The 10,724-nt window shown below is 54.0% G+C and overlaps 1 protein-coding gene across 1 annotated transcript in view; it reads right to left on the reverse strand.

The window, feature by feature from the left end:
* The window catches only part of NTNG2 (netrin G2), a gene marked incomplete at its 3' end in the record, with an annotated part of 47,884 nt that overhangs the window by 14,171 nt on the left and 22,989 nt on the right, over positions 1–10,724 (reverse strand). The window contains 1 exon segment of the mRNA XM_009699184.1: positions 901–1,073. Within this exon segment, the coding sequence (XP_009697486.1) occupies positions 901–1,073 (173 nt within the window).

Here is a 10,724-nt window from a genome sequence, read left to right on the forward strand (position 1 = left end):
AAGCAATGCAGCCGCTTGGCGGGAGCTGACAAGCTCGTTCCCTTTCAAAGAACCTGCTCGTCTACCAGCCCTGGCACACACAAAACATTCCCGTCACGGCCTTTGGAGCCTGAATTTCAGCTTTGATCATCTTAAAGCACATAAATCTTTCAAAAAATTTGGGGGGAGGGAGGGAAAAGATTCTCTTTGGTAATGCTCAAAGCTGCTGCTTGAAAGGCTGGAGTGGCTACTGTGGCTCCGTGACATTTAAACAAGTCTGCTAATGTGGACTGGACAGAAACCCAGGAGAAACTGGCCCATCTGTGATGTTTCCTGCCCCAATTCCCCTGCTCGAACTACAGTGGGTATGCATCCTCCATCTCGTCTGTGCGCCTTTGCTTCTGTCGGCGCCTTGCTCCAAAGGGGATGGGAGCCAGACTGGAGCTGCGCAGAGGGACCGCAGCTTGCGGCGCTTGCCTGAAATACCGACATACGCAGAACGGGATCCAGAAAGCAACCTGTACACCAGCAGCTGAGCAGTGCCAGCACTGAGCCCATGGACTACTTGACAGCCAGTGCTCTACTATGGCTAAATAATGTCTTCAAAGGACAGTAATTTGCATTGCCATGAAGCCATGGATCTATATCTTGGCCCTAGGTCATCCTTCCTATTCTCGACCGTCATTTGGACTCATCACTCATCTACCAGTAGCCAACAAACCACCTCTGCATCCACCCAGATCCCCTCTCATTTCTCTGTGTACCAAGACATGGGTAAATACCCGCTTCCCTTCTGAAAGCTGAGCATCCTGCATGGATTAGAGATGGAGAAGGACAAGATGAGAATCCGCTCCTATCTATGGGCGTTGTGCAGCCCAAGGGGGGAGTGCGGCCAGGGCTGGCTCGCTGCAGGTTACTTACATGCGTTGGGGGACCCGTTGGGGAGAGGCAGGTAGGATCCCGCTCGCCAAGACCTGGAGCGAAAGTTCTTCTTGCACTTCCCGCAGTCCTGGCCCGTGGTGTTGTGCTCGCACTCGCACTGAAGGCTGCCCTCTTTGAAGGTGCACAGGTTAGCATGGAGGTTGCATTTACACCTGGAAGAGGAAGACAGGAGAAGACCTGTCAGGTATTACCGCTACTCCTCCTTGCCCCTGGCGTGGTGCTGTCTGTGCACATGAAAATACCGCGGTGAAGCTGGGCTGGTTACCCCTTTCCTGTTCCTTCTGTAAGACTTTTTCACTGAACTCAGCTGTTTTGCTCAGGTATCTGGTGCTGGGGTTACCATGTCCACTTCCTCGCCCAAGGTGCATCTGCAGTCTCTATTCCAAGATGAGAGCTCCTTTACTCCCACCATCCAACTGTGGTAGCCCAGACCGTTTAATGGTAAGTCAACGGCTCCAGCTGAGACTCCAGGAAGGAGTCACACTCATTTCGGGCTGTTACAGGAATCTGGGTGATCAGCTCCGATGGAAGCTTTTACTTGGAGGCAGAGAGGCCAGCCTCGGGCTTTAGATGGAGGAGCGTGGCTGACACTGGTGGGACTCAGCCCCTTGACCCCTGTGCAGCATGCTAAAGTCAAGAGCGTTTTCTCCCGTGGTTTGAAGTTGCACAACACAAATCCTTTTCCCTACGTGCAGCGCAGCCCCAGCCCGCTGTGACCAAAATAACACAGAGAACAAGTCACCATCAGAGTCTGTCTGTGAGTCCCTGCCTCATCAGAGAAGGCAACAACGAAAAACACTATTCAGCAATTTGCAAACATTAACAAACTTTTAATGAGCTGTAGTGCAGTATGCAGGGAATAATTATCTCCGTGCACAATAATTCCTGTTGCTCAGACTCCGGAGGTGACTCGCGCAAAGCACAGAGGCTGAGCCCGAGCCCATAACTCGTTACGTGGCACTGGTGACTCCCAGGCCCGAGCTCAGTCTATCAGACACAGACTTTGGGGACCAAAACCTCTCATTTCATTCCAGACAGTGGATCCCTAGCACAGCTCGCTGTTTTTTCACTGCTCTGTGCAATAATTTACGCTCTTAGAAGCAGATCCATTAGAAAACAGTAATGCTGTGCCTGATGTGAATGGGTAGAGAAGTCTGACCAGGCAGTCCTTCGTTTTACAGGGCTACTTGCACAAGAGATGCAGAGCTGAGGGGTACGAACTGCTTGCAGAGAAGACAGAGGAAACATAGCCTGCTTCTTCGTGTGCTCCATCTGCACTGGGATAAACAACCTGGATTAGGTTGGGCGCCGTGAGCCGGGTCTGTCCCAGCTGCTGGTGCCGCACATGCCCACCAGCTCCTGGTGCGGTTCCCCCTCTCCCTTGAGCCCCCAAAGATGCTCCCCAGCCGCCTGCCTGACCCGCTGAGGCCGCCTTTGCTGTGCTCCTCCTCACGCACGGCTGGATAAGCTGACCTCATGTATGATTTTTTTTTTTTTCCTCTCCCTCCCATCCTTGTCCTTAATTCTAGCAAACCCCGCTGAGAGGCTAAGCATAAGCTGGATGAACGGTCTCTCTGTCTTACAACCCTGCCCTGTCTCCAACCAAGCAGGGGAGGGAATATTGCAGTCTCTAAAAGGCAGGAAGGAAGAAAATGGGGTCCATGGAGCAGAGGCAGACACGCTCAGCATTCTCCACTTGAATCTGTGTGTTAGCGAGAGCTGGAGATGCCGCGTCACGGCTGAAAGCACTAACAGCCTCCAAGCATCAGTGCTCTGGGAGCAAGCCGTGAATCCGAGCGTCCGGGGGAAGGAAGCGGCTGTGGCTGGAAAAAAAAAATTTCAGCTGCTCTGTGTCCCCTCTGCCTCCGACGAGGAATGTTTTTTGGCTGAGCTGTCCCAGCCCTTTGGCAGGGGTGATGCCCAGCCCGGCGTGCTGCGGAGCCTGGCTCTGAATTACTCAGTGTCCACGCAGCATGGCCTCCTTCTCTCACTTCAAAACAAGCAGACGAGAGGAAAGTAGGCAAGAGAGCAGGTTAAAGCAAGTCAAAGCCTCACCGCTGCTGCTCTGGGCCCAGCCTGAATCAGAGCAGCAGTTTCTGGGAGCTGCAGCTCTCCTCCCTCCGGTGGGAGCAAGGGGATGGGAGCCAGCTCCAGGGCACAGCCTTGAGATGCAGCTGAGAGGGAGTTTAAGAGCCCCAGGGGAGGGGGTACAAGGAAGACAGGGCCTGGCATCCCCGTTGTTTTCTCTGAAGCCTGGAGTGACATGGAGGGTAGTGCTTGGCTCCTGTCCTTGACCCAGCTAGTCTCACAGTGGGGACATCAGCTGAGGGTCACCACCACCTGGTCCTCCATGGTGGCCTGGGGCAGCCTCGATCACCCCCCCTCCACCCGAGGCACATCCTTGCTCCTGGCATCCCCCACTGAGGGCCAAGCAGCCGTTTTGGGGTGCTTCTACCAGCTCCAAGCTGCTACCATGGAGGAGGGGGAAACCCATTTGCCGTTAATTTGGCTCCAGCTACAAACCCTTCACCAAGCAGTGGGACCCAGCCTTCTCACTACCGGGAGAGCGAAGCACGGATGCGTGCAGGAGGCAGTCAGACGTGCCTGCTCGTACGCACACACCGCTCGCTTGCTGCTGACGAGGGCTGGGTGCTGAGCACCAGGTCCCAGGACAGCCCTCGGTTGCCTCCCGCCCCTGCAAAGGCACCTGCGCTCCCCTGCCAGCGGGATGGGGACCGGGTGGGTGCTCATGGACATCCCCCAGCCACTGCGTGTAGGGGTGATGGAGCACTGCTCTTCCCAGAGAAGACCCTCACTTCCTAACTGGTGTAAACAAGGAAAATAAAAGAGAAAGCAGAGGCAGCTGGTCACCCTGCCTGCCTGCACCCAGGTCACTTACATTCTTGCTGCTCCGCCTTTCGCCACTGTGCAAAAGTTTTGTTATCCAAAGGATCAATTTTACCGGGGAATTGCTTTCTGAATTCGACCTTTGAGAATCATCAATCTAAGCAGAGAACTGTAACCCCAGCAAGCTGACCCCACAACACAGCACTTTTCAGCCCAATCAATCAGGCTGCATTATTTAATAGCAAACAGCCGAGCGCCTTCAGCCAGCCCGGGTTGCCAACTCCATTTTGTGCGAAGGTTTCTGCATCCAGGCCTCGCCGCTACTCCTGCTCAGCGGCTCGGCTTTAACCCGGTCTGTGCACAATGTCTTTCCCCAGCCAAGATCCAGCTGGTGGAGACTGAAGTAAATGGCATTAGCCCAGTCCCCTGGGTGGGAGCTGCTAGTCCTGCTTGCCTCCGCTCATCTTCCTCGGGCGGCCAGCCATCGCAGGAAAGAACAGATGAAGGGAAAGGTTAGGAGCTACTTAGGCTTAAATAGCAGCAGAGGGGCAGACACCTGCGCTGTGTCCTGCAGAAGGCAGTGATGGCCCCGCTCCAGTCCCGGGGCTGCTCCAGCAAAGTCCTGGTTGCAATATGGTCCCTTTGGCTCCGGAGGAGATCTGAAGAGCTGGGAGCGTTTCTCCTCTCCAGCTCATGGGTCAAGGCTAGCGGTGACAGTGCTGTTTCTCAGTGAGCATTCAGAGCCGACGTAGGATGCAGCCACGGTGGGCACAGCCCAGAGGAGAGCAGCCCCAGCACCCATAGGCACCCTCCATGGCCAGGGGACACCCAAGTCCTGCGCCGGGCTGTTAGTAGGTCACACAACTGCATTTTGCATTAAACAGAAACTGGCTCACACCTTTCCTGGCAAAAGTAGCCAGAGCAATGTGTGGCCCAAGACGTCACAGTTCGCACGATGGGGTATTTATGAGGTTATTTTAGTGCAGGTCGTTCAGCTGCTGCCTTCCCTCAGAGCGGTGCAGTGTGGGCTGATGCTGCCAATGCCTTCACCGGGGAACATCACGGAGCTTGGAGCGCCGAGGAAAGTTTACAGGAAAGTGTCCTTTTCTTTTTCAGCCTTAAAGAACACTTTGCCATCCTTGCATTTCTCCAAGTCAGCATCCTGGAGGTCACAGCAGTGAGCGGCTGGAGAGGTGGCTGGTGCCAAGCCCACGTGTGAGGGAAGGAGATGCCCGTGCACAGGCTTAGGAAGGGGGTGAAGGCAGGGGGTGAGTGCCGCAAACCTGCAGAAGCTGAGCTGGGAGTGGGAAAGCAGCCCCTGTCCCTGAGCTTTCATTAATAATGACTTTTGAAAGAATTTTAAAGAGCCACCCCAGCCCTTTGCGTTCCTTCCAAGGATTCTTATGTGTTTTACAACCTCTTTTCTATCCGTAACCCCACTTGCAGAGCAGGGAAGTAAGGCAGAGAAAGGCAAACAGCACCTCTTCATCCTTCTCCCTCCCTGAGGGGCTGAGCCAGCCCTGGGCTGCTGGAACGCCCCCCTCACGCCTGATGCCATGCCCCCACTGCTGTGCTGGGTAGGGCTGGAGGCACCACTCGCTGGGTGGAGACCCAGAGAGCTGCTCCATCCCTGTGCACCTCTCGCCCAGCTCCCACCATGGGCTGATCCTGCCTTGCCCCAAGCTCCTTAAAAAAGCCTGGGTGAGGACATGAGGCAACAGATGTCCACTACAGTGGGCCACCACCTCCTTCCAAGTCTCCATCCAGTCCAGCCTGCTCACTCATCTCCACCCAGTGCTCGCCACGAGGATGCTACCGCAGGGCCACATGGCCCCAGGGATGCTGGGGAGCCCTGGTCCCCTCCTGCGGGCTCCTGGGCCACTGGGCTCCTGCTTTCCCCTCACCATCGGCTTGGCTTTGCCCCCCTGCTCCCTTTCTGCTCGCCCGAGCTGGCGCTGGGGAGAGGCAGCGCACAGCAGAGAGCTGCTAATGACTGCCATCCAAAGGAAGGCTTATGATAGCTTTCCCCTGAATTGTTTGCTCTCACTGTAATTGATGAGTCTTTAATGAGTCTCATGGGACAATGTGTTTGAAGGGAGCTCTTTCCTCTCCATCCCCGAGGAAAACGATGTTTCAACTGATCTCAGCTCTCGGGGAAACATGAATAACTCTTCTCCATCTCTCTACTGTCATCCCCAGCCGTTGCTCACAGCATGCTCCGGCAGCTGCCTGGCCATGACTTACCCACTTTTTACCTGCTCCTTTGCAACTGTTTTGGCAGCTCAGCAAAAGCAGGGAGCAAATCTTTTGGGCAAAGCGTAACGGGTGCTGAGCTTGGATTGTTTCTGGCCCATCTGTGCATGCAGAAGCATGTAAAAATAGCTTCTAATGGTTGGGCCATGGAAGAAGGACCGTCCCTTTGTGGAGAGCAGTTATATTAGGATTCGCCTTGCTGGGAGATCGCTCCGGCAGAGGTTCGCTATTGCCAGTGACTGGAGCAGGGCTGAAGAAGGTGACGGTGGCTCGTTCATCCCAGGAGCAGGGCTGGGAGCATAACTGAGCCGGCGGCCCAGGGGCTGAAGGGGGAGGAAAAGCCATTTTAATGCATTGTTTTTTTCCACTCGAACCAGGGAGAGAGGCTTCTGGGTTTCACTGCTTTTTGCAAAGCCAAAAAACTGAAAAAAAAAAAAAAACCAACCCACGCGGGGTTAGGTCAGAGGGACATGTTGTGAGTGGCTTCTTTTCCTTGCAGGTTTTCACTTTTGGTTGTGTGGTAGGGACAGATGAGTCCTCCTGGCAGGGAGGAACCCTCCTCGCTGCCCTTCGAAATGATTTGAGGTTTGGGTTACAAAGAGGAGACAATTTAAAAGATGCCAAAGTGGAGAGCACGCTAGCTGGCTGTTCCCATTCGAGAGGCTATTTATTTTAAATAAGTTGACACTCACCAGCTGTCAGGATCCTGCTGACTTGTGGAACATTATTCACATTCAAAGCTGTCTTAAAAAGCAAACACGAAACCAAACTTCCCCATTAGGGGGTCGGGCAACAGAAGGGAGGAAGGGTGAAGAGGACATCGCACGGATATGTGAACATAAATATTTGCAGAGTAATGTGTATAAATGCTCTTGGTCTTTCTCCTGGAATGCAATAATGCCTCCAATTGAGTTCATTGGCCAAATTGAATTTGGGCTCCTGTAGAAGTCTCTTTATATTAAGTGCTTTAACATACATCACCTTCTCAGTCTATCGATGAAATTCTATTATCCGCTCAGGGCCGGACGGAACTCGGCAACAAAATCGGAGGGGAAATAAAAACCTTTACAAACTGAAGCCAGGAGCAGGTAACAGGACCTTGGGCATCTGTCTCCGGCTATTGACAAAGTGTCACGAGTGTCTGGGGGAAGGAGGAGCTCCCTGGGTCTCTCACTAACTCCTTCCCTCCCACTCAGCAAGTTTCCCTTCCATCTTGCTGCAGCAGGAGTAAAAACCTTTACGAGACTCAAGGAAAGCCAAGCAAACAGTTGCTGCGCATTAACTTCACTCTATGACCAAGAGCAAGTTTTTGCTTGAACTCAAGCTAATTCCAGCCTGGCGGAATGCCAGGGAAGTTCAGCCGTCCAGCTCTCGGGGGCTGCCCAGCACGGAGGCGAGGATGGGCCGAGGAAGGCAGCACACCGTTGGCGCAGACTTGGCTGTCCTTGACACGAGGATGCTGTTACCTCCTGAGACCCAAAGTCTGCCTGCCAGGAGCTGCAGCGAACAGAGCGGGGAGAGGCACAGGCGGTGCTGACCCTGGTTTTTGTGGTCTTCCCAAAGCTGCTGAGTGCAGGCGGAAGCTGGCCATGGGCTGCAGGGGCATTGGGCTAGTTCTTGGGCGATGTTTGGGTGAGCCTGTGGCTATTTTGGGGGTGATGCCCCAGCCCTGGGGCTGGGGAAGCCCAGACTCTCACAGACCATTTACCCCAGGTCCCTGCCTGTCCCCCTTCTGTGAAGAAGCGGTGGTGCTGCCGGCAGGTCCCACCCTGCTCCTCAATAGGGGCACCCATCATTACACAAAAATCTAAGACCCTCAACAAGAGACTGTTCCACGGACCAAAACCGCTTCTTTCCTCTCTTTTAGAGACAGCTTTGTTGGAGAAGTCAAGATCAGCTGGAGGCTCTCCAACAACTTCATCAACAGAGCCAGAAGCAGGAAGGTCCAAGCAGGGCAAAGCAGCCTGGGGGCAGCTGGAACGTGCTTTGTGCTGGCATCCCTGGTTTGAGCTGAGCGACAACCGCAGGGGAAGCGCGCTGAGCTGCCATCGTTGCGCTGGCCTGGAGGACAGAAGCTGGAGGCAGCCCCCAGGCTGAGCAGGAATTGCTTCATCATTAACAACAGTACAGCATCAAGCATCACCGCATCTCAAGCCTCAACAAGATTGCAGAAAAATGTATCCCTTGCATGTGGGTACCACTGACAATTAACCAGCTCGATTTATTGGAGAAGGTGCTTTAGGGGATGGCCTTGATCCTCCAGGTCCGGAGTGCCTGATCCTGGCTGTTGGCACCAGGATAACGGGCTGGGCAAATTCGTTCTGCTCTGCTAGCACAAACTCTCCACTCCAAGTCATGCGGAGAGCAACGCCTCCTGGAGAGCATCCGTGCACGGCACCGAGAACCACACAAGGGGAAGGAAGGGATAAAAGCAGAGAAGCACAGAGGGCCTTTCCCTTCGATTCTTTTGTGTAAGCAAAAGAGAAGCCAAGGAAACCCTCAGAAAAGCAATTGGTGAAGAGAGGAAAGGAAATGCTGTTACAAAACTGGAAACCTCAACTTCTTGTTGGTGCCTCTTTGGCCTGAGCAAAGTGTGAGATGCGGCACGGTTACATGGAGCTGCTTGGTGATGAGTAACGCTCCCTCCTCCTGCCTTCCTCCGGGGACTGCTCATCACCAGCAGGATGGACAGACAGACAGATAGAGCGAGCATGCACTGGGGCAGGGGAGGACAAAGGAGAGATCTTAATAATCAGCCTAAAATTGATTCACTTCTGCTCAATCTGATTTCTCCTAACTGGATCCACATGTCCTGGCCATGGCACATTAACTTCAATTATGGCTTATTAATGTCTCCGTGATGGAGCGTGCCCCGCTGAGCACTGTGGTGACTGACGTTATGAAGGGGAAAAAATTACTCCAAAGAGACACGGTGTGTAATGGAAAGAGAACTGGCGGCTTTCATCGTGCCGGCAGTCAGTCCCAGCAGCCAGGAAAAGCTCATTCACCCATTCCCGAGAAGATGACTGAGCTCATTGCTGCACCGAGGAGAAAACTAAGCAGTGAATAGAGATCTGTGGGGAAAAGTCTTTCCGCTTCCCTTCCCCAACCTGCCTGGCACACACACAAGCGCACAGGCCAAGGGCTTGCTCGTGTCTATTCCTGTCTTGACTCCTCTGCATCTTCAGTTACTCTGCAGATCAATAGGGACAGGATGAAAGAAGGGGAAAAAAAAAAAAAAGAAAAGATAACAAGAAGAAAGAGAGTAAAAATAAACTGTGAGCCATGAACAGAGAAATGGACCTGGCTGAGGGTGTGGGAGGAGGAGATGCAGATGGAGTGGGCAGAGGAGGCCCTGAAGCACCAGCCCATTGCATCAACACCCAGGAAGCGAGCAGTGACCCTCAGGATTCACCAGACCCTCTGGAGATCCTGGTAAGCTCTTGACTGCCCCGGTCCATCTGGCCTACAGGAGAAGAGAAGGCAGCAACTCCTTCCCCTTCTCCCCATGTTCTTTGCTCTGTCTCTTTCTGCTTTTCCCCAAAGCTCTGGGAGATCGCGGTGAGGGGTTTTCCTTGGTGGGAAGCAGAGCGATGAAGGATGGGGTGCACTTGGATGGGGGCCCAGGAGCACATGGACCGAGGGGATCAGAGGAACCTCCCTGAACCCACCAGCTAAGGCTGCGGCATGAGAAACCACCTGGGCCTGTGGTCTGCTCTGAGGGCAAAGTGTTTTGCTCTTCCCTTGGCTGTGAACATCAACTGGAAATGAGCTCCACGTGTCTCATCGCCCTGCGGGCACTGCCAGCTGCCTGCCAAAATCCTGGTGCCATACAGGGGCACCAGCAATGCCACGCACTGCTCCTCCACTGCCACACACCACAGCCGGGCACCGCTCCTCCACCCTCCTGGGGCTGCTCACATCTCTGCTCTCCGGGTGGAATCTTCTGGCTGCTTTTTGCCTTTGAGCCTTCATTTCTTCACAGACACTTCCCTCTGATATTCCATGACCCCTGTAGTGGATCCCTACCACCACCCCCCATTTTATCTGGGCACTTTCCTCCCGTTCCTCGAACACGGTCGTTCCCACCTCCTGGAAGAGGCAGCATGCATCCAGCCCTGCCTCCCCCCTTCCCTGCACAGCACTCCTGTCAGGCTCACATCGATCTCTCCTCTCTTCCTCTCAATAACCCACCCCTTGTTGAGCCATACACAAGATTTAATTTGGTTTTAGTCCCTGCACTGTAACTGGCTTTGCTTACAGCTGGAATTAGATTGCTTTCCAGTGAAAAAAACCTGCTTGCTGAGACTGGAATAATCACAGGGGCAGAGTTAATTCACATGAACCTTCTCCACCTTATACACCACTTATCCACAGCTCCTCAGCTGGTCATCCTTCCCTGCCCTGTGCCCATCAGAGCTGGAAGAGTCAGCCCAGGACAGGCATCGACTTCTTCCCCATTCAGGATGAGCATCCCCCTCTCCTGGGGACCAGCCCAGCAAGCGAGGACAGCTGGGGAGAGCTGGAGCAGTGCAAAGTTGGGTCTTGCTGAAGTTCAGGATTTGGGAGTTTAGGTCAGAAAAAGCAGATTTCAGAGTTTCCTTTGTCCCCGGCCAAGGAAAAGCCCTCTCCTCCCAGAGATCCTGCTGCATCGGAGGGGTGGTGAGTGGAGCCAAGAGGGAAGTGGAGGCAAGCAGGAGCCG

The sequence above is a fragment of the Cariama cristata genome, unplaced genomic scaffold (genome assembly GCF_000690535.1).
Source record: "Cariama cristata isolate BGI_N322 unplaced genomic scaffold, ASM69053v1 scaffold21704, whole genome shotgun sequence".
NCBI classification, from domain to species: Eukaryota; Metazoa; Chordata; class Aves; order Cariamiformes; family Cariamidae; genus Cariama; species Cariama cristata.